The sequence below is a fragment of the Myiozetetes cayanensis genome, unplaced genomic scaffold (genome assembly GCF_022539395.1).
Source record: "Myiozetetes cayanensis isolate MyiCay16 unplaced genomic scaffold, myiCay2020 scf7, whole genome shotgun sequence".
Lineage (NCBI taxonomy): Eukaryota > Metazoa > Chordata > Aves > Passeriformes > Tyrannidae > Myiozetetes > Myiozetetes cayanensis.
The window spans coordinates 47,680,381-47,704,077 of NW_026087964.1; the positions used below are offsets into that span (position 1 = coordinate 47,680,381).

General features: G+C 47.4%; 2 protein-coding genes across 2 annotated transcripts in view; one reads left to right on the plus strand and one right to left on the minus strand.

Annotated features, from left to right (window-relative positions):
• The first annotated feature begins 1,187 nt into the window (after positions 1–1,187).
• On the plus strand, positions 1,188–5,654 carry CUNH4orf54 (chromosome unknown C4orf54 homolog). The gene is given in 3 exon segments (XM_050338796.1): positions 1,188–2,790; positions 2,793–4,953; positions 4,955–5,654. Coding segments are annotated over 3 exon segments (4,464 nt in total).
• Positions 5,655–18,210: 12,556 nt separating this feature from the next.
• The window catches only part of MTTP (microsomal triglyceride transfer protein), a 28,394-nt gene continuing 22,907 nt past the window's right edge, over positions 18,211–23,697 (minus strand). Inside the window, exons 16-18 of the mRNA XM_050338479.1 lie at positions 21,158–21,282; positions 20,764–20,934; positions 18,211–19,858 (exon numbers count right to left, since the gene is read on the minus strand). Coding sequence (XP_050194436.1) covers positions 19,690–19,858; positions 20,764–20,934; positions 21,158–21,282 — 465 coding nt within the window. The 3' untranslated portion in view covers positions 18,211–19,689. The remainder of the gene's footprint in view (positions 19,859–20,763; positions 20,935–21,157; positions 21,283–23,697) is intronic.

The window sequence follows — 23,697 nt, forward strand, 5'->3', positions numbered from 1 at the left end:
TGGGAAAAGGTCAGGGATGGCATCTGCTCTGACTCTTGGTCCCTGTGTCCCTGTGGCATTCCTGGCAGAGCTGCACGCCATGCCAGCGCATGCAGCCATAGGGTCATGGATCCTGGTACTTGCTTTAGGGATTTCCACAACCCTCCCCTAACTCACTTCAATGTTACCAGCAAAATGACAACTTGCTCAGCCAAGCATTCAGGTGCTTGTTTTTTAAGCTGTAAATTTAGGACATTATCTTCATTGCATACCTGAGGGCTGCTCAGGTATACATTACTTGCTTGCTTTCCTTCATTTCTCCTCGGTGCTTAACAGCTTGCCTTTTCCCTCCACGGTGCTGGAGTGATTTTTGGTGTGTCATCTTGAGGACCGCTCAGGAAAGCTCTCAGCCACCAAAGGTCAGGCATGCCATAGAAATGCCTATTAATAGGTCTTAAGTGCTGGTTATGTCTAAACCTGAATTTCTTGGAAAAAGGCAGCTTGGGTCCCCTGACCGGTGGCTCTCTGGACTACTGTGAAGGTGCAGGACCAGACCGGCATCCGTGGGGTGTCCCTCTGAAACACACCTCCTGCGAGTGGGGACACAGGGTGCAGGAAGATAAAAGCTGTTTAGCCACTGCTGCGTGTGGGACGAGGGTGCACTTGCTGTAGACGAGCCTGCTGCAAGCCGGTGTCCTGGGAGCTGTCTCTTCCAGCCGGTGCCGCTGGCTCCCGGGGAAGCCGGGCAGCGGCAGCATCTCTAGAGGCACGGGCAGCTCTCCCCTTCCAAAAGGGATGTCCGGGCGCCTTTATTCCGGCAAACACAGACGTTTAAAATAAGATTTTGTTCATCCGTCCTAACGGCGCTGGCTCTATGTATAGTCGGAGCCTGGGGCTGGCCAAGTGAAGCCGAAAAACCGGGAGCGATCTGGGCCCGTCCCGGGATACGCAGGGCCACCCTCCTGCGGTGACCAAGAAGTGTCCCTCGGAGCTGCGGGGGAGGAGGGAGGCCAGCCCGGCCCGACCCCTCCGCCCCCCGGCGGCGATGTCCGCCCGGCCCGGGAGCCGACGCGCCGGGCGGAGGAGGGGAGGAAAGGGGAGGGGAGGGCAGGGCAGGGCAGGGGGTGGGCGGCCCGCTGCCCCCCCGTCCCCGCCGGCACGTGCCTGCCCGCCCCCTCGGGCCACTGCCGCGCCCCGACGGCCCCGGCATGGACGCGCCCGGCCAGCAGCCCGCCAGCCCCCGAGCCGGCCCTGAGGTCGCGGCGGCGGGACGGGCTCCGAGCCCGAGCCCAAGCCCAAAGCCGAGCCCGAGCCCGAAGCCCAGCCCGGAGGAGGCCATCGAGGAAGGGAAGGAGGCGGCGTACGTGGAGATCCGCGGCTCGCCGCGGGGGCCGGAGGAGAACCACCAGAGCTCCGAGCTGGCCCCGGCCGGCGGCGCGGAGCGAGCGGCCGGCCCCGCACCGGATAGCGGAGCCGGCGGCACTGAGGATGGCGGCTCGGCGAGAGGTGGATCCCCGGCGAAGGCGACGGGGCCAGCATCCTCGGACAGCGGGCGGGATCGACCGCCTTCCCCGGCGGAGGCGGCGGCGGCGGGATGCGGAGCTAACACCGGCCCCGGCCCCGGCTCCAGGGGAGCGTCAGGGAGCGGCGGGCCGCCGGAGCCGGGGGGCTGCCCGGAGTCCTCCTCCTCCTCCTGCCCTTCGCCGGTGACGAAGGCGGACGGCTTTCTGGCAATGGGCGACCCGGTGTCAACGGAGGGCAAAACCTCCTCGTCCTCCTTCGGATACGAAAGCGAGGAGGAGGACGAGGTCGCGGGGCGCAAGGCGACCCCACCCGGACCTCCCCCGGGCACCCCCCCCGGCGGCGGCCGCGACGAGGCGCACTATATCAGCACGCAGGAGATCCAGCTGAGCGAGGTGGACCACGACATGGACTTCGACGCGGGGCTGGCCGCCCGCTGGGACTTCGAGGATAACAACGTGATTTACTCCTTCGTCGACTACGCCTCCTTCGGGAGCGACGAGACCCCGGGGGACACGCTGACGGAGGAGGAGGAGAATAGCTGCTACCTCAGCACGACCACCAGCGACCCCAACAACCAGACGGACAGCATCGACAACACCAGCAGCACCGAGATCGTCAGCCTTACCTCCGAACACGACACCCCCGGTGGGGACAAGCGCGCCAGCTCGGGGGAAAGCCGGTCCAAGCAGCCCGGCCGCCCCGGCGGGAGCCCGGCAGCCCAGCTTCTCCTATCAATCAAAGCCGCTTCCCGGGCTATAAATGAGTCTAGCAACGTGCGTGGAAAGCAAAACACTGTTTACGCTGCCAAGCATGAAGGCGACATGAGCCTCCGTGTCGCCGCGGCTCCCGACCGCAATGCGAGTTTAAAACAGGACGCGGTCCGCGACCACGCGAAAAAGTTCATCGCGGTCCCCGCGCGGCTGCAGACCCGGTGCGGGGCCGCCAGGGCAGGGGAGCACTCGAGCGGCGCCTCCAGCGCCGTCAGCGAGCTGGACGATGCCGACAAAGAGGTGCGAAACCTTACGGCCAGGGCTTTCCGCAGCCTGGCGTACCCCTATTTCGACACCCTGCGCCCCGGCTCCCGCGCCTCCTCTGCCTCCCTGCCCGACAATGCCCTGGGCATCAACCGCTGGTCCACCTACCTGGACCTCAAGTGTGGCAGTCTGGGACCGAGAGCCGAGCCCAGTTTGCTGCGCTCCGGCCGCTCGCAGACCAAAGCCCTCGAGTTCGTGGTCAGCAAGCTCGACGGGGAGATCGCCCACGTCGAGTCGCCGCGGCGGCTGCGAGCGGGCTCCCGGGTGGTGACCCTGCTGGACCTCGGCGATGCCGCCGAGGCCGGGAACCGCCGGCGGCGGAGAGCGGCGGGAAGGGATCCATCAAGAAGTCCAAGTTCGCCTCCAGCCTCCTCAAAAACGTCATCTCCAAGAAGATGCAGCTGGAGCACGAGTTCAAGATGGAGCGGGGCGAGATCACCGACACCTCCTACACCGGGCCGGGAGCCGGCCGGGAGCCGGAGCCCGCCGGCGGCGCCGGCCGGGAGCGGCAGCGGGAGGGTGGCGTGCAGCGGCAGAGCTCCCGGCACTCGGAGGGCGGCTCGGACTGCACCGCGGCGGCGGCGGCGGCGGAGGATGCGGGTGAGGGCGGCGGTGGCCGACCGCCGGCCTCCAAGGCATCACCGCCCCGCGAGGGGAACCGCAGCCTGGATCGGGCGCTGGCGGATGAACTGTGCGAGGTGAAGCGCAGCGCCTCGGAGGCCATCAAGGCCACCTTCCTCCGCAGCCAGAACAGCGCCTTCAGGTCCTGGAAGGAGCGGGAGGCGGAAAGGAAGGAGGAGAGGGCGCCCGTCGGCAAGCTGAAGCTCCCGCACAAGCAGGACTGGCGGGCCGACTTGGGCGAGATCTCCGCCGGCAAGTCCACCAAGATGTCCCGTCTGTTCGTCCCCGCGATTCAGCATACCCCCCGGGAGAAGGAGCCCGGCAAGCGGGCAACCAAGTGCTCCGCCGCCGCCGCCACCACCACTTCGCCCGCCGTCGCCACCACTTCACCCACCGCCACCACCACCTCGTCCCCCGCCGCCAAACCCAAACCCCCCGAGATCAAGATCAGCCTGGGCAGTGTGCAGCAGCCCAGGGACGCAGCCTTCAGCATCGCCCAGCTGCTGACGCCGCAGATCGCAGGCCGGCCGCTGGAGGAGGGCAGGGGGCAGCACATCAAGCCGCTCAAGGCCGGCGACGGCCACGACAAGGTGCCGCAGTTCCTGGTGCGCGACGTGAGGGACAGCAAGTACAGAGCCCAGGGGATCCTCCACCAGGTGCGGGACGTGCGGAAGCTCATCAAAAGCTCCTACAGCGCTGACTCGGGGGATAACAGCAGCGACAAGGGCAGCGGCGCCTCCGAGCAAAGCGGCCCGGAGCAGAAGTCCCGGCAGCAACTGGTCATCGCCGGTGTCCCCCGGTCCCTCTCCCCTGTGGTCATCACCTGCCAGGCGGTCGGCCACGCTGGCACCAAGCCCACCGAGGCGGGGGCCAAGGCGGCGAGCAAGGCTCCGGCCTGCCCCGCGGAAGGCACCGTCCTGGTGCACCGCACCTCGGGCAGGCTGCCGGTGGCCACCATCGCCCCCAACAAGAGCGATGCTCGCCAGCCGGCCGTGCTGAAGATCGTCTCTAAATCCTCCGCGCCCTGGCGGCACCAGCCCCCGCCGCCGCCCGCCGAGAGGGGCCGGGGGTCGGAGGAGGACACGCGGGAGGAGAGCAAGGCGGCGCCCGTGCAAAACGCGTTGGAGAAGCTGACGGCGGCGGTGAGGAGCATGGAGGAGCTGTATAGCTTCAACAAACGCGAGTGGAAGCGCAAAAGCGACCCCCTGCCCATCACCGACAGCCACGTCCTCTCCCTCATCGCCAGCCAGGAGCGGGGCGCCGGGTCCCGGCCCGCCGCTGTCGCTCCCCCCGCGCCGCCGCCGGCGGATAAGGCGGAGGAGCCGTCGAACAAGGGACCGGGCAGCGAGCGGCTGCCCCGCCGCCCCTCCAACAACACGGCCGACAAGGTCTCGGCCAAGGCGGCCGCCTTTGAGAGCCTGGCCCGGCAGCGGCAGCGCGGCCCTCCGCCCCCCCGCGCCGAGCCCCCCGCCGCTCCCCGCGCCCTCCTCACCCTCCGCGGAGCCGGAGGAGCAGGAGCCCCAGGGCCGGGCAAGCTCCCCTCCGCGGCAAGCCAGGCGCCGCCGCGCTCGCCCCGCCTGCCCGGGGGCACCGGCGACGCGGAGCGGGGCCCGGACTGCGGGAACTACCTGGCCCTGCCGCTGAAGGCGCCCACCGAGCCCGGCTCCCCGCCCTCCCCAGTGCCGGTGTCGGCGGCGGGCGGCGGCGTCCGCCCCAGCCCGGTGTCGGCGGCGGCGGCGGCAGCGGCGATGTGCAGCCTGCAGCCCTTCGGCACCGACAAGCCCCCCGGCAGCCCCCGACCCCCGCCCGGACCCCGCCCGCCGAGGAGCCCCCACCACCGCCCCGCCGCCCGCCGAGGGTCCGCCCGCCGCCCTGTACCGCCCGCCTCTGCCTTTCGCCGCCCTGCCCGGCGCCGCCCCGTCGCTGCTCTGCTTCTCGCCCTCCGTGTCCGCCGCGGCCGCAGCGGCCGAGCCCTTCCCGCAAACGCAGCGCAAGGTGCTGCTGGACGTGAGCACCGGGCAGTACTACCTGGTGGACACGCCGGTGCAGCAGCCTCTCAAGCGGCGCCTCTTCGACCCGGAGACCGGGCAGTACTTGGAGGTGCCGGTGCCCCAGCAGCCGGCCGTCGCCCCTGTCCCGCTGCCCCTCTCGCCCCTGGCCCTCAGTGCCGGTGCCTACGGCGCCACGTACATGCTCTACCCCGGGCTCTTGCCCGCCGCCACCGTGCTGCCTGCCGGCGCTCTGCAGCGCCCGCTGTCCCACTCGGGCAGCGATGCCAGCGCTCCGGCAGAGCCTGGCAGCCCAGCAGCAGCAGAGGCAGCTTTTGCCGAGAGTCCCTACTACGTGGCTACCAGCAAAGGCCCGCCGCCGCCACAACACGGCGCAGCCGAGGCGAAGCCGGTCATCAGCATCACAGCGCCGGCCACCGGCCCCAGGATCGTCGCGCCGCCCTCCTTCGACGGCACCACCATGCGCTTTGTGGTAGAGCACCGGTGAGGGGCGCAGGTGAGAGGGGCTGGCTGTCGGGCACGGCAGCCACCAGTGATGGTAAGGGCAGACCGGGCTAATTGCCAAATGACAGCTGTGCCACAGCTTCTCAAGGAGATGAGGGTCCACTGACGGGCCCTCACCAGGGCTTAAAATATAGGCATAAGATAGAAACACAAAGGTTAGACACACCTTGCAGCAGTAAATATCATCTTTTTCTTTTGGCCCGGAGGCAGTTTCAGGAGAAGCACACCAGAGCTGCTTGTCACACAGCCTGTATTTGTGCAGCCTCGGGGCCAAGGCACCTCCCCTTGCTCCTGGGGAAGTGTGTTTGGGCATCTCCTCTGGAACCGTCTTCCAAGCCATGAAACAGTCCCTCCACCTTGGCAACACATCCTCTCCTTCTCTCACCTCTTGCCTCTTCCTCCCAAGGGGAGGTGAGCACCTCTCGCTTTGCCCTGACCCCCTGTTTCTCCCCCACCTCAAGAAGAGTGGAAGAGGGGTCTGATGGAAGCAAACCCTTATTTCAGATCCTTCTTGTTGGGGGGATGAGGGAGCGGGATGCATGGGGTGGACCCTGGTTTGCTCTCCCAGAGCCACGGAGCTGCTGGCAGGGGCCTATGCTGCAGGAGAGCTCCAGAACAGCCCACAGGCACTGCTGCTAAGCACAGTTTTGCACAGCTACTCTGAGCTTGGCCTGCCACAGTCCTAACAGTGTCCAGTTATCCAGGGCTGTAACCCAGGGCCAGCCTTCAAATTCAGGGATGCACGTGCAGGGGCACTGAGTACCTGTCCTGCAGCAACGAGGAGGGCGTGGGACTGGGCATATAGCATGCATTGAAACCATGGTGCTGGATGGTCCAGGATGTCTTGGAATGACATTTCATTTCAAAAGACCTGAAATATTACACAAGTGCCTTCAGGATCTTTTTCCTCTTGCATTAGAATGCATGGCTCATCTTTATCAAGTGCAGTATTGGGCAGAGCTACCAAAATCTTATGTGGCTTACCAGAAGACTCACAGAGCTGGTTTTTGGTGTATATGAAAAAGCAAAGAGAAAGAGCAGCAACAGAGAGTCAGAGTTTGTCACCAGTTTATGTCAAGCTTTGTCCAGTTGGATACTTGAGGGTTTCTTCCAGCACTTAGGTTATCTTTTCTGTTTTAACAGTTCTTTTAATTTGCATCATCTACTACTGCATAGTAGATTATTTGTTGAATGAAACCTTACTGACATGATTTATAAACTTACTTTTTCTCTGGTTGTAAATATTTTATCTTGAAAGTTCCATTCTTATATCTTGGCTATAAATGAAGTTGTTTTCGTTGGCCATTATGGATCACTCAGGATAGGCAAAGTGCTAATTTAACTTGAGCTCTGCTGCTCTACTCGAGTTCATCTTGTCAGTAAAGTCTCCATAGAGTATCTAAAGAAAATGGCAAAAAGTAATTGATTTTTTTTTTCCATTTGGTCTATAGGCTGAGTTGAGACTGCCAGCAGAAGGAATTTGTAAGATTTCAATTAGAGGCTTGATGTTTTTGAAAAGGTGTGGTATACAGTACCTATATTTCTAACAGCAGCTATTTAAACAAAAACCTCTAACTTTTTTCTTGTATCACTCTTTAAAAGTGAAACCCAACATATTTCCTGGTGTGACCTGCCCCTCGATTCCCAGGGGGTTATCCTGCCGTGTTGTGTAGCCAGCTTGCCTACTGTACCTGTACCTGGTGAGGTGGGTCATGCTCTTGGCAAATTGCTGTTTCTCAGTGGTGAAGTTAATAACTGCATCAATATTCTCCTTAATTGTGTTCATCAGAGCTCTACCATTGCAACACAGGTGTGAAAGCTGCCCCAAAAGACTGGTGATGCACAAACTTGTGTACTCATTACAGAAAGTCATTCAGCACTATGAAGACTTTAAGCTGGTTTTACCATTCTTTTAATCTTTTAACATGCCATGGTGCATGTTGTCTAATACAGACAGGGATACCCCCCTCCAGGCTGTCTCACACCTGCTGAGGTAGGTGTCCTGCTGGAGTATGATGGATAAGGTGTACAGTTTTTTTTTCCTTGACCTGTTCTGAAAGTCAATAAAACAAATAACTTTAATTGTGTGCTGCAAGACACATCTAACTTGGCAGTAGACTTCAGTTATTCATGTAATTCTCAGTGGAAAATTACAGGGTATATGCCAGAGGGGAATTGCATCTATAGCCTTCTTCTCATTATTTTCATTCACCTACATAACTTCTGTGTCCATGTGGATAATTCTTCCTCTTTTCTCCTCTATTATCTGCTTTTTCTTTTGTTTTCCATTGTTTTCCTCTATCTCTTTTGTTGTTCCCTTCCTAATTAAAACCAATTGTTTGCTTGGGGTAGTGTTTTTGCCCTAACAAGAAGAGCAGTATAATTTCATATGAATCAGAGTGTGAACTGTTGATCATTTTTTTCATTCCAGTTGCTTTCACATCAGAACAGGCTTTTTTGATTGCAGCAGTGCTGTGCAGATCCTAAAACAGATTTTAGACCAGGCAGATTTCATCAGTGAGAGCTGAATAAAGCACTGTCCTTTCAGGTCCCTTTTCTTTACTGGCCAAAATAAGCTGAATGAATGCTTTCTTTCCACTCTTGTGTTCTTTCTGCACTGCACATACTATCTTCTTCCCTTCTTTGCCCTATTTTTTCTCATCTTCACTCACAAACTGTACCACTGGACTTCTCCATCTTGATCTCTGACACCTTTTGAAGACCAGGGTGACTTGTAGCTTTGGTGGTGATGTGATGCCTGTGGCGATGTTGGCACCGAGTCCTGCACATCTGCTGCTCTTCCAGGACTTCTTTCTTTATCTGGTGTTCTTTTCTGCATAGTCAATGGGATAAAATCGATCCCATCAAATTGTATTCTGGCGAAATCCAAGGAGCCATTTCTGAGCTATTCTTTCATAGTTTATATATGGCAAATATTAGAGAATACGTGCACGTTTCTCAGAGATATTGTAAGGTCATTTTTCTTCCCCCTCTTCTTCACTCACAGTAGTTGGGGAGCTTTAGCAACATAGTACTTTCTTGCTGCACTTCTTTCTTCATCTAGGGGAGAAATTATGCTAATTTTCAGTGCAAGTAAACTGGCCAATCTGCTTGCATCCAAACCTAGACAGCACCATCCCGTGGTGTGCAGACTGCCTGATGGGAGCGCATGCCCAGCCTGGGTGACTGAAAATGTAGTTATAACTTTAGTATCTATTCTCACATTATACACTGTAGAGTTTCTGCCTTGTGTTAGGTAAATAAACGAGAAAATAACAGGTAGCAAAGTAGAAAGCAACTGTAGTACATTGTAGTGCCAATATTAGAAGGGCAATTTTCGTCGTTCCATTCAAACGTGCATAACCACCTTACAGGAATATGCATACAAGTATACTTACCAGTTGTGTTTTCTTCCTAACTACCATCAGACAATCTATGCCTGCCTTTAAAATTTAATTCTGTTTGGATAGCATATATGAATGATTTTTAAAGGTTCATCAATTGATGTTTTTAAAACTTTGTTTTAGTTGTTCCCTGTTCGGCAGAATGTGTGTTCTACATTATCAAATCAAAACGTCAACTTACAAGAAAATATGCAGTACATAGGATTTACTTACGCTGATGCCTTTGCTGAGAATTTAGTAAAGCATTTATCTAATTTTAGTGGGAAGTACAGGAATATTCCAAGAACCAAAAAGGCTTCAAAATTTGATCTAGTAAATCAGATTATGAATGGAAATAAGCATGAGCTTGTGTTCAAAACCATAGCTACTTAGGAAACGTTTAAATAGTGCTTAACCTTGACACCAGTAAAAGTTAATGTTGAGCTCAATGGCTCTTCTCGACCAGGATGATTTCCTGAGCCAGCATTTAAGTCTTAACTCCACAAAACCCCACACACTGGTTGTGGGTTGTTGCCCTTTTGCTTCTGTATGCCATGCTCGATGCTGTGCTGGTAAGTAAAGTGCCCAGGTCTTTAACTGAGCAGATGGATCATTTAAATCCTGGATAGATCACATTCGCCCTCTTTCCACCTACGCTCATGGGGTTCCTCAGTAGCAGTCCATGAGGAACTGTGGCGTTGTGAGGCACCACATGTTGCACACCTTGGGCAGCAAGGATGCATTCTGCTAGAAAAATAAGGGTGTCTGACCACTGACAGTGTAAAAAGTTGAGTGCTATTCTCTGATTCTTGGCAGTAGCTTAGGGAATGAGTAGCAGGAATGGTGTTGACACCAAAGAAGATATTATTCACTTCTTTAGAGGAGTAAAGATTGTTCAGATGTTTGTGGCATCTCTCTAAAAGTCCACTTTATATTAATGATGCTTTTCTGTTTTTCTTTGGGTTTTTTTCACAGGGATAAGGAAGAAGAATTACGCTTCTTTAATTTAAAATACTCTTCGTACCTCTTAAACATTCATCCTAAAAACTGCTTCTACAGTTTTCTCAATTTTTTTTGCTTCATCATATGAACCAAGTGTGTAAGTTTCTTGTTTTCTCCTAAATACCCCCCAGTTTTGGAGTATGCCTGCATTTAATTATGTGAGCAACACTAAATGACTGCATTATTTTGTGCAAAGTTGTTTTTTTAATTGAAGCCAATTTGCAGGCTTTAGGCATCGCCTCTGTGCTGGTAGCTAGTGGTAGTAGTGCCACCACAGCTGTTTATACAGGGTGTAAAGCAACAGTGTTTTGGTGTGGATCGATGCACAGATTCTTTCAGGTCCCTCAAATGTGTTGTGATGATCCAGTGCGGCCCTGCAGCTCTTTAAAAGAAAAAAAATTAAAGCCCTCAGCTCTGTCCCATTGCAGTAATGAGAGTCCTCTCTATAGGTTTTGGTGACAATTTGTGATCAGATGGGTTTTTGTACTCTGTACTCCTCACTTGGAATTGCAAACTGAGAGAGCTGTAAAGGTAAAATTTTCTTTCGTGTTTATTTTTTGGCATGGTTCAAAACAAATTGTGTAAATGTCAGGAAAAACATTTGATTGCTTTTGTTTTTTGTTTGCTCCTCTGTACTGTGTTGAACATCACAAGTTGCCTTAATTATGACAGTGTTTAAATGCTGGGAAACCAGAAATTGAATGTAATATTTTAAAATCCTGGTTCTAAAGGAGAGGACAGCATTTATTTTTCTTTAAGACTGCAGCCTATTCTTCCTTAAATTGCAACATTGCTAAAAACATAATCCTAGCCATTTCCCCAGGACAGGAATTTTTCAATGTTACAGCCCCAATAGGACATAGCTGTTTCTTTAGCTGTTGTTTGACAGGTTTATCTGAGGGCTACAATTACACTATCTGTACTTGCTAGGAAAATATTTATCTTTTGAACAAGAACATATAAAATAAGATTACTCAAAATGCAGTGATATATATGTTGAACTCAAACTGATTGTTTTGTCACCAGCAACTAGTTTGTCTCAGCAAAAGACAATTGTTATCATGATAGTAAAACTAAACTACAATAGTCTGGCTCCCTGCCCAAAATGTCAGTTCAGTGAAGCACTTTGGGAAGCAAATAAATGTATGAGCAAGCCTTTATTATTAAACATAAAGCTTCCCTGAGGTAATAGATTGTAGTTTTAAAGTCTAAATGCAAAACCCAGAAGTCTATACTTATGCATTTGCCCACAGGCAGAATTTTCCTCCACCTGTTTTTGAGGTTTCCTGATGCTAAGGAAGTTTCAGTGTTTTCCATTTTTAAAATAAGCCCCAAGTTTTCATTTTCCTGAGTAACTCTCAAGATACAGAAAACTCAGCTAGAACTGTCTTAACCATATGTGTGAGATTGTATTTCAATGCCATTTATTTATTCACAGGCACAAACTGAAATTGCCCTCAGGATGAAATGCACTGCAAGTGTACAGATAGTGAGTGATTTCTCATATATCTTCTCATTTATCTTCATCATTGTGGAAATCCAGTGAAAAAATACTATTCTAACCCTTTTTAAAGAGCTTGGCATGCCCAGCTAGAGTGTATAACGTGTAGGCTTAATCCCTGTGCTCCTCGGTTGTACAGTCTACAGTTACGAGCTTTAACTTCCTACTGGGGTTCAAGCTGAGTGCCTCTTAAAGGAAATGAATGCTTCCTCCCCGTTTTCTTGACTGATAAATCTGTTGTGACTAGAGTATCAGTGTTAAATGAAACAGTACTTGGGACTGCAGGACAGTGCAGGTACCAGCGTAGGTCGTCCACTGTGACACACACGTGTACAGTACGTACACTATAATACTAGCATCCGTGTTTTAAAAGTGTTTCTGTCCTATCTTTCCCTATATCGGTGCTCGGAGTGAAGTTTTCACGTTGCAGTTTACAAGATATAGGTTTGCACACACAAACTCAGGTTTACAGTTTCACCCGGTGTACTTGAAAGGAAAAAATAAAAAAATAAAAAAAGCGTAGAAAACAAGTGCCCAGGGTTTCAACATGTATTTGTTGGAGGAAAATTTTGCAGAGTTTTTCTTTTACTGCCCATGGAGACGAAAGCCATGAAATGAGGGAATACCAACAGCTTTTTTTTTTTTTTTCTCAGGGGAGATTCGATTGAATATGTCAATCATAATGTCAAACAGCGTTTACTTAATTTTGTCTAGTACTGAAGCGACTTTGCATTTGCATCAAGGGCTCGGCTTTGGAAGGTGCTTCGCTTTGCAGACCGAGTCCAGCAAAGCCTTCACGTGCATCTCTAACTCCAAATACCTGAGCAGATTGCTGGGGACTTCAGTGGAAGCCCAGTCCTTTTTTTCCCCCTTCTCCCACCAATACAATGCTTTGCTGAACTCGGCCCAGAGCGCTGAGTGCCTTGCAGACCCAAGTGTGAGTTCCTCACTTTATGCATATAAAAGCAGAGCTCTGGGCTTGAGTCTAGCTGGACCCAGCAGATAATACCACAAAAGGTCGCCAGAAAAAAAATCTGGTAATATGGTGCTCCTCCATGTATACCCAGTGGTGAATTTCTCCAGTTGATGGGGTGATGTGTGACCACATATCTTGGATTACAGTCAAGCCCTCCATGTCAGGGTTCACAAGCTGCTAGTATTATATGTTTCACGGTGCAGTCATAATATGTTACAGCTGAAATTCACCCCATGTGCAAAGCAGGGCAAAATCCTGTGCACCACTCAAGTTCCCTCCTGGCCCTGCTGTCAGGGTTCAAGGGCTGCAACAGCCAACTATCCACATGTTTTAGGTCAGGATCCAGTTAAAAGTTTGAGTGGGACTGGAGTGATGCACCAGAATGTTGTTCTGGTCTTTTGCAGCAGGGTTGGTTTCACTTAGTCAAATTTAATCCTTGGTGAATCAATTGGTGAATGACTTAACATGTATTTATGGATTTTGTGGGGTGTCTTTCCCCTTTGTCTGCATTCAAAGCTACCTTTATTCTCTAGTGTTGATGGCTAAAGTGTCATTCCTTATGCTTATAAATTACCATTAATTTGTGGCTACCTGAGAACACAAACTTTAAAAATGCTTGTGCTTTTTCCCCCCTCTTTCTTTTTTTATTTCTTTTTTCTTTTCCCTCCCTTTCTTTTTCCTCCCATTTTTAAGGGGGTGGGTTAGTTATCAGTGTAAAGATATTTAAAAGTGCAAATGTGAAGTAAAGACAGTGATTGTTAAGAGGATGTGGGTGGTATGTCTGATGAGAGAGCAGTGGTCTATAAGGCAAAGGGGAAAATGCCATGAACGCGATGTGTTGATGGTTGCTGCTTGTGGAGGAAAAATAAGAAAAAGAAGATATATAACTGGAGAAAAATGGACTCTGAGCTGCTCTCAATGTAGACAACACTGTGACAAGTGCTTAGACAAAACAAGAAGTGATCCTGCTGCAGGATGCCCCGAGCCTGGGATTGAAGGACAGCGGAGTCACTCTCAGAATTGCACTAGGAGCGTGTTGCACATTGGGAACATTTCAGTACATCACAACCACGTGAGAATAAACTGCCTGAAACCACCAAGTACCAAAGTTTGTAACTGAATGAGTTAGCATTTGTATTATGTTGGGGGTTTTGTTCTGTTTTGTTTTCCTTTTTTTTTCTTTTTTTGAATGTTATGATAAATAAAATGTATTTTTCAGTAAAAGACACATTGCAAGTAAGCCTGAAGTTCCTTGCTTGGTTGTACGTTTGCAAAGTTACCTTGGCTATTATGCAGAAGAAGTCATAATTGAGGCATGATTTGTTTCAACATTTAAACAGTAAGAGAAGATCAGAACTCTCCCACTCAGAGTCTCCCCAAGTTTGTCCCAGAGTCTCTTTCTGACCTGATCTCACTGTTTATTTTTCCCTCTTAGGACAAAGGGAAGGTGGGGGCATTACTTCATTTGATTCTCTGATTATTTTTTTTCCCCAGGTATAACTTACATGAAAAAAGAACTCCCCAGTTTCCCAAAGTGGACTAACTTTGACTGGTATATGAGTTTGGTTATCCAAAGAACTGCCTCTTGTCTGTTGCAGTACGTGCAGAGAGAGCAATTGGTGGGGTGAAAAATGTTTTTTCTGCTCATTCTCTATGTTACTTTCATTGTCTAATATTGCTATAAGAGCAAAGATAAGACAACTTTATTAGTGGACAGCAGTATTGCCTGAATTATTGCTAGGAAAAAATTTGTGCTGCTTTCGTGTGTTCCTTCTACCCCCATGGAGATTGAGTAGCCTTCTGTTGTTAAGAACAAGTGTTTAAAAAAGTATGAGTCAAACACTGAAAAATCCCCAAATAGACTTGAAAATGAAAAGAACACTTTTACTTTTCAGTTTTTAGTATGTAAGGGGCACATTATAATGATCTTCCTTTTAACTGTGTGTCCTAGCTGCTTAAAGGAAAACAGATTCCCATCTTATTATTTATCTGCAAGTAATACAGAATGAAGACATCTGCTGTGAATTTGCTTTATCACTCACAAGACAAGGCTACACAGTCTTCCTACTTTGCTGGAAGCACAGGCTTGCTGGTAAAACAGTGGTTTGGTGTTCGTGACTTCCTCTCTCTTTTTCTTTTCAGATTCTTTGAAATTTGTACCTCAGCGCTGTATTTAGGATAGACGTCATCAGTGATTTCACTGCCAATGTCTACGTAGTGATTCTCACACAGAGATACACGTGGCAGACCCAAAAGACTTAAGACTGGAACAAGCATAGATGTTGAAGAATAGGGAAAGGGGAGGATGAACTGGGAAGAGCACAGCACACAGGCTTAGCCCAACAGGAGCAAGCTGGGTGACCGCAGGAGATCAAAGGATGACCAAAACAGAAACAAATTAATAGTGGGTGTGTAGAGTGGAGAGAAAGGCCTTAGATCGCTTTGTTGAAATTAGAGGAGTTTGAAATTGCAAAGGGACCTGCATTTGCCAACTGCAAAACTTGGGAACTCTCCTTTCTCTGAAGAGCACTCCTAGAACCTGATTTCAGTAGACTTCTGTAAGTAGGTCTTCACAGGACTGCTGGTTGTCACAATAGATGGAAAATTTAAGCTGAAAACTCTACAAAAGAAGGTCAAAAGTAAATAAATTGAGAGACATGAACTTTAACCTTTCCCTAGGAGGGGCCCAGTTTTGCAACCAGTGTTTGTCCAGCGGCAATGTGCCCCATGCCACAAGAATCCACTGAAATTAAAGTAAGAGGATTTCTTATGATACCTTAAATAAACTGACAGGTGGAGTATATGTGGGATTTTCAGTGATTGTTAGAAAAAATCTTACAAGTTTCTAAATATTCTTTAAAACATCACTGGTAGGAATGACAAGGCCAAAAAGGTAAAAATGCAACTCTTTTGTCAGAAGGATTGGTAACAAATTAAAATGAGAAGCAGGTAATTCGCTGATGTCAGATCTAAGCAAGCTATCCAGGATAAAACATAGCACTTGGGGGGGAAAAAAAAAAAAAAAAGAGAGAGAGAAAAGAAGCACCTATTTTAGAATTGCTATCTTCTTGGCTTGTTGCTACTGAGAACATGTAATCTGCTTGCCAAACCCCAAACTATATTCTTAGTTTCTTAGTTTATCCAGCTGTTTTATTTTTGAGGTACCTATCACCTATTTACCATATTTGAATCTGATGCTGCAGAATAGCTCCTGCCAGCCCAGCTCTGCCACTGCCTGGCTTTCCATTGACCTCTGTTGGACAAGACACACAGTTCAAGTTAAAAATGTGCTTAAAAAGCTTGCTTAATCAGGGCTTCTGTTTACTTTGCTATTTTTAACAAATCTTCCTGTATTTCAAAGGTAGCACTGCAGCATGCATTATATGGGCTTGTAACTCATAAAATATATCCATAGTTAAGGACTGCAGTTCCTTCTGTGGTGTCCAGCCAAACAAATTCTCCACCAGATGCTCTCAATAAGTCAGAATTGGCTTTATAAGTAACATCTACTCATTGGAAATCTGGGCTAAGTATTTTACAAGTTGTTGCCTGTGTATTAACCCTAGCACCTTTCACCAAGTATCAGTTTTTATCAAAAGTAAGGTAATTGATGATCCTATTTCCCCTAACAAAGGCAAAGGAAGATGCTATCAGCATCAGTTGTGAGATTATGCTGATTATGCTCATTTACACCCATGCAGTTCTGACTCTTATCCATTACTAGTAGGAAACAAAGCATTTTACCAGCACTTATTTTTGGTCAGATGTTACAAAGATAATGACTTAATCCCAACATGTGCTAAACTGTACTGCACAAATGGCTTCATTCATAACCTCATGAAGAACCTTTAATCTTTGTATTTCCCAGTGCTTTCCACATCAAAATACATTGAGGAATGGAGTGAAAAACTGAATCCTGGAATTTGAACACTTTTTTTAAGAGTATATGAAAAATAATCCTTAAAAATTAGCACTCCATGAAACTTTAGGAGGAAAGTTTCAAAGTTTCTTTTTCAAGTGTGTTGCTTTTTGGACTTAGCTGGAGTACCATTCCTTCTGGGGCTTCCAGTTAAAAAGGACTGAGCATTTGTTTGCTTCTCTAAACTTCACATATGCATTATTGTTTAATTGCTACCATTGATGATTATTTAAAAGCATGCCTAATGCCATTATCAAAGATGCATGTTACATCTTTGTGATTAACCCCTGCTGATTTGGTAAACACAGAGTTTGCTTTGGGTTGTAAGCCTAAGTGTGTTGTTTTCATTTCGAGTGCAGGCTGGAGCAATGTATTAATTTCACCTTATTTTTAGAAGTTTGTTGGTTTTGTTGTTTCCGTAGCTATGGAGCCCAAGTAAGGAAGCCGTGGCCTTCCATTACCCAGCTGTTGGACTAAACCTCTCCTGGAATCCCCATTATGTCCAGCTGTTAGGGTCAGATAATTTCAGAAGCAAGTGTCTTGCTGCCTTGCCTAGAGGGTATCCACGAAGACTCATATCACTTCTGAAGGAGCAATGTGGGTCTCAGAGGCTCTGTTTGATTTAAGTTTCAAGGGATGTTGTCAAAGCTGTGGACACCCCACCGCTGCCCTTACAGGCTGGTTTTGTCCCACTCTGAAAGACCAGATTTCAGTAGTGAGGATGAGCACATGATTTTCCTCAACAAGCTGTGCCAGGGCTTGAATAAATAAAGCAAAAGACACAAATCAGCATCTCTGTGAAACATGATGTTAAACATTTAACTTGAAAGAGAAGCACACCCAGTGGTGTTGGCCAGATGTTTGGCAGTAGCCAAATTATCTTTCTCAATTGGAAACTATTTTGTGTTACGCTTTTTTAAAAGTGATCACTGGTGTTATGCTGTTTTCACGTGCCAAAGGGCCCCGTTTTGCAGGCACCCATTCATCAGGTTCTTCGATTTGATAAAATTGAGAGGGGGTAAGCCTTGAAGTGGGATTGCTGATATCAGACACAGATCTTACAGATACAAATTGCATTATCTAGAACCTTTTTATTCTGATTTTGGGTTGTAAATTCATGGGAAAGCCTGGCGGACTGTTGAAGCAAATAATAGGCTGCAGAGCTGAGGTTGTCACTTTGTTGATATCTCAATTCTCTACAAGCGAAATAGTGATGATAGCTATTCCTTTGTGCCACTCTTTGTCCTCCTCCTATATTTAGAGTGTCAGATCACTGCAGGAGGAGACTGCCTCTTTCCAGGTACGTGAATACTTAGCTCTGGTCTTATTTTTGTTTTGGTATGACACAAATAGCAACCAGTAATAACAAATATAAAAGCTTGTCTCCTTTTGTTCCTAAAACAGTAGTGGAGGTATCAAAGAGTGTCTGCAACATACAGGGTGCAGACTTTGAGAGTGGATACTGAGGTAAGTATTGACACTGTAGAGGGGTGCCTGGGTCTTACCTCTCCTCTGGGCAGAGGACTTGGGCAGGCACCTCCAGCACTTGGTGCACCCTGCTCTGGTTCTACACCACCCTCGGGAGATACCTTTGTCTCCTGGTTAGAGGGAGAGCCCAGGACAAGTGGGTGTCCTACTTATGTTATTGCTTCATATGTGGAGGTGAGTAAAATAGTTCCTCTTGCCCCTGTCAACACCATTCCTTCCCCAATGAGAGGCTTTCCCAGTCCAGAAGGTAACAGACAAGAAGCAAGACTGTAAAAGATTTCGTCACACTATATTTTTACAAGTTTTATTTATGCTTTGACTAGAAATGTATCAGCATTTTCAGGGAAGACAATATGCAGACTGTTTCATCCCATTGACAGTTTGATTTTTGCAGATTTCTGCACTCTTCTTTTTTTATAACACAAAATAATTTAGATTTTTTCTTAATCTTGTAATAATTTTTTTTTTTTCATGACAATCTGTGAGTTTTTTCTGCCTGCTTTTTGTTTGGTTTTGGTGGGGTTTTTTTAAACAACTGTTTCTGGCTTTCGAGTTTACTTTTTTGTCACCAGCACTTACCCACCTTGTCCTATAAAAATTAAATCAGATAGATCATGTCAGAGATCAGCTGAGCTGGGATGAGGTATATTCTTTCTTAATCTGCAATGCTGATGTAAGTATAAAACTTTTTTTTTTCACAGTTCCTTTGAAGACACTACTTGAAGTGTCTAAGTAATTTTAATCAGAGAACTTGTATGAGTAGTGATTAGTTTTTGGCGTTAAAATACAGCCTAACTTGCCTAGAAGAAAATGTTCTGGCTCGGCACAGGCTTTGCTAGACTGTGCATTCAAAATGTATTTCTTTCAAGACCTTTCCTTCATCATAGTTCAGAATTGCCTTAGTGGGTGTTCATTTTTTGGAAATACACCTGCCTTGGTTACACACAGGGACACAAACTTTTAGGACGCAACCTTGAAGAGCAACCAGTGTTGGCTTAACTCTGCTCCTGGTGATAACTACGGAAATCATACCATTGATTTCAATGGGAACAGAATTAAGGCAACTGTAAGTACTTCTGAAAACATTACCCCACATTGTTAATCAATTGTATTTAACTACAGCAGTTAATAAAAAACTCCAAAAGATAAATAACAATAATCAAATTCTGCTTAAAAAAAATGCAAAATCCTTTAAAATCATGTAAAATAAAACCTGCTTTTTTTTTTTGTAAACAGGCAATACTGAGTAAGCAGGAGTTCATGGTCCCATCTAGGTGTTAACTGTACTTGAATATTTGAATGGGGATTGGTCATAGGCCTAAAACACCTATATACTTTAAAATATATTCATAAATAATCATTCTTTATACATCATAATTGTCTTTACCAAATGTCAAAAACACGGACTTCTGTATTCCCCAAGAAAGAAAAATGAAGGATTATTTTTGCTTTCGGCACCAAAAAAAAAGTAAAAATAAAGAACAAGCACCACCCTTAAGGGAGTGCATGGAATGCTACCAAATTGGTCTTTATTTGTCTTAGGGTTTTTTTTACAAAAGTTTTAAATATAGGTTAACATGTAAACACTGTGCACGCACTGAGAGTTTGATCCTGGCCCACTGAAATCAATGGCAAATTTCCCATTAACTGCAGCAGTGCAAGATCAAGCTCCACGTTAGTATGGTACGTACAAGCCTAAATCACTGAGGGAGCCACGGATTCAGGAAAGCCAAAGCTCAGGTTCTTCTTTCAAAACCAGCCGCTGCCGGAATCAGACTTTGCACCAAAAACCCTCCTGCACATGTTGGAGTTTTCTTGATGGAGAGGGTATTCGTTCCCTGCCAGCATCACTGCTTTCCCTTTCCTCGCAGTGTACCGCCTGCCAGATGGCAGACTTTCATACTTAGTCACATGACTCCTGTAAAGACACAACACAGAGGTCTGGCATTAGCAAATTCACGCAAAATTTGCACCCTGTTCCAAACACTTTACACACAGATGAGATTACACTTCCACAACGTGCAGATATAATCAGAAGGTGTTTCAGTATCTGCAGAATAACAGATACTGTTTCCTTAGGATTTCCTGAAGATCCTCAAGTTTTTTAATTTCTTTCAGGTTTTTAATATGTTTTGGATGAGAAAAGCCTGAACAGTACAGGCTGGTACAGGCTCTGCAGAAAATGTTACCCTTCTGAGGTCTTAGTAAATAGGAATCAGGAGGGAGTAGTAAACCCCTTAAACCCAATTCCATTACTATCCTTTGGCTGCTGGAAAGTATCTTTTGAAACCTATTGCACAGTGGTTTAGTTTTCAGAAAAACTGGTGCCTTAATAAAGTATTAATGGATGCAAGAGCTTAACACACCAGGTACTTTTGTTGACACTAGTAAAGAGCAGATGACGAAGAAAACTTTCCACTTCAGCTAGTTTATAGCTATGCACTTCCTATCTCAACAGTGGAACAGAGAACTACTGCTGGCAAAGTTTCAGGTCACCGTCAGAACTGATTGTACATGAGGGGACCAGTGTCCTTCCACTTCAGTTACTTCACTTGCAAAGCCAGATGAAAAAATTTACTAAAGTGCACATTTAGAGCAAGCTGTGATCTTCAAAAAGGTTCTCTCTGAATCTCAGGGCAGAGGGACAGGGAAGAAGGGGTTAGCAGAGAGGTTGGTGTATGTAACAGCCTACACTGCACCTGATCATGTTAGGCTGAAATTTGGCCTCAGTTGTTAATTCCTTGTTGCTCTGAAAACCAAAATGTCCAGGTTCAGCAGCTGACTGGAAGGACACCTCAGAAATTACGTGCTCTTAGTTCTTACCTGAACGGAGACTCGATTCTGTCCATCTGCATACAGACTAAAAATGGGTACTGTGAAAACTGCACCGTGGAGATGAAGTCTAATGCCGTTTCTACTTCCAAAGTGGTTTCCATGCCAGCTTTTACAAAGAAGGAATCCACCTCGGTGTTACCAGCTACAAACACGGCTACCCTACAAATAAATTCAGGCATTACAATTATTTCAAAACACAAAAAGAAAGAGGAAATTAAATTACAAACATGCAAATATATATATGCACATAACTATTTAATTCTATTTATTTAGTTATTTAATTCTAACTCATCTGCAAGGTCTTTTATATTTAAATCCTTCTCACTGGGACTACCAAGGCTAAGGAGCTTGAGCTGTGTAACACATGCTGGGAGTGTCTCACCGGTTCTTGACGTTGGTTTTGGATTCCCTGTACCACAGGCTGAACTCCATCCCTCCTGAGATGTCAATGGCCAATCCACCCAGGAACTCCGCACTGGCCACCGGCCCAGCCTGCAGTTGAATCTCCTGGAGCCATCAAAAAGTACAGGTTACTGACTGCAGACTTCAGAGGTTTACTTATGCCCTTCTGTAATGCAATCACACCACTTGTCATTTTTCAGGAGCAGAAATGAATAGAGTGCTTTTTTGGAAGGGTGGAACAAAACATTCTGATGTACCTCACTCCCTCGAAAATGGGACGAAGCTACAGCAAGGTGCTTTGCATCCTTCCCCTCTCCCCTGTGTGCCAGCTGGCATAATTGCTGCAAGGAGTATCATGCAAGGAATATCAAGTCTCCAAGAGCTACCACACAAGCCTCACAGAGGCTCTGATGGCAGTCCAGCTTATTCAGATTAAACTCCTTGCTGGAACCCCAGCATTGGGTTGGCACAGTGTGACTTCTTGAACTCACCTGAAGGCAGCCCTGTACTGGCAGTAGGATGGAAAGTGCTGTCACCAATTGTGCCACATGTAGTGGCTCCAAGCCCACCACATGAGAGGGATTACGTCCTCAGTGGCTGGGTGGCCAAACCCATAAGTTAATGCACCTTAATTGCCACCGTGAATTTGCATTTAATGCATTTTCCATCAACCATCAAGTGTGCTCATGGCTTCGTGAAGCCTCTGAGGATGGACTAGAAACACATCACGTGGAAGTCCATTTCGGAAGCGATAATATAGCTCAGGGTCATGTCAGTTCATTACTTTTAAGTTTTGACTTACAGCCAAGATTTTATGGTTCACCCAGCTTGGCAATCTAACTCATATTAAACAGTTGTTCTGCTTCCCTAAGAACTAGTGGATAAACTCACCATTTTAAAAGAAACTTTACTAACTTGGGAAAGTTTATTTTGATCATGTGCCTCACTTACAGAGCACCTCCTCCTCCCAGGTTTCTGTGCCTGTGGTATTCTCAGCACCTGTAATGCTGCAGGCATTTGTAGGACATGTAAATACTCAATTTCCTCCACTGGTGCCCAGGCACCTTAGAAGTCTCTTGTCTCTTCTCAGCTATTCCGTAGTCCAGTGGCTCCAAATAATGCTGTCCCAAGATTTAAGGAGGAAGCAAGCAGAGACAGGCAGTCTAGCTTCCTAATCCCTATAGCAAGGAGCAACACTGAGGAAGGTTTTTATTCAGAGCATTAGACTTTTCCTGCTGTAATCAAAGACTTGGATAGTTACAGTGGCTGTACATGTTTACTTAACCTTTTAGGGTAAATTCAATATCTTCGAAATTATTTCCTTGAAAGAACCGACTTGGCAGAACCAACTTGGCCGTCAGCTGCTGCTAAAGTGGGCTTGAGATTTAAAGAATGCAGTGGGCTGGCTATGGCTGGTAAATCCAGCACGCCCTCCACAAGTGTGGTCATATGATGCTCTGATTTCTAACTTTCACCCAAATAACAATCATTTGATTGCTGAAATCAAAGAGAATTTTTCTACTCACTGCAATGGGGCATAAAATACTTCCCTTTTCGGTCTGTTTAGGCGTGGAAATAAAGTTTGTTTTACTTTATTTTATTTTGCTTTTAATTGTGACTGAATTGGTGGATAGCTGATAGTGGGTGAGGACGTAACAGTATACGTGCTGGCAGAGACATTTACACACAACCAGAGGAGCAGATATTTTTGGATGCATTGTCAAATTGCACCTAATAACATTAAAGTAGGCTGCACAGTTTAAGGCTTAAATGCTACCTAGAATTAAGTCATATTTGTCACTGAAACCAGCAGAGAAGCTAAGGAGTGCTCGTCTTGTGTTTTACTAGCTCATCTATTTCCTTATTTAGAGTTCAGTCCTGTCCTTCGTCTCATGTGCAAATCCAATCCCGGCTGATGGGAGGTGTAAATCACAGAGACCCAGCCTCCTCAGGAGAAGTATTTTCCTTTCCCTTCCTATTTTAAGCTTTGTGTCTCATTTGCAGTGGAAAATGTGATCCAAAAGATCAGAACTGGTCGTTTGTTACTGTTTTAAATGATCAAACATGCTACGTTTCAATTAAAAAAAATCTTTATGTACTGCACTGTAATGCAACAGAGAGACAGCTGAAACAGGCACTTCTTTGAGAACTGGCTATCTTCCACTGGGGTCTAGCTTTCAAATGGTTTCTCTGATCTATTAATATAGTATTTAATTTCTCTGTGCTTCTGGCAGGTCTGTTGCCTAGGAGAACTATTAACACTACTGAACTTTAATGCAGGTGACTTAGGAGTCTCAAAAACAGTTTTATGAGAGCTGTTTATTTCATAGAGAGAGTATAACTTCTGGGCAGTTATTCTTAGACCTCAAACAACACAGCAATGGCTGGAAAATACACTCTGATTTCAGTTTGTGGAGTCATGCGAGTAAATATGTCACAGATGATGGGCGGGAGTGTAAGCTTTAGAAGCAATATTGTTAATTTGGAAATCACCCCTCCTAAATGAGCCTATTGTGACTA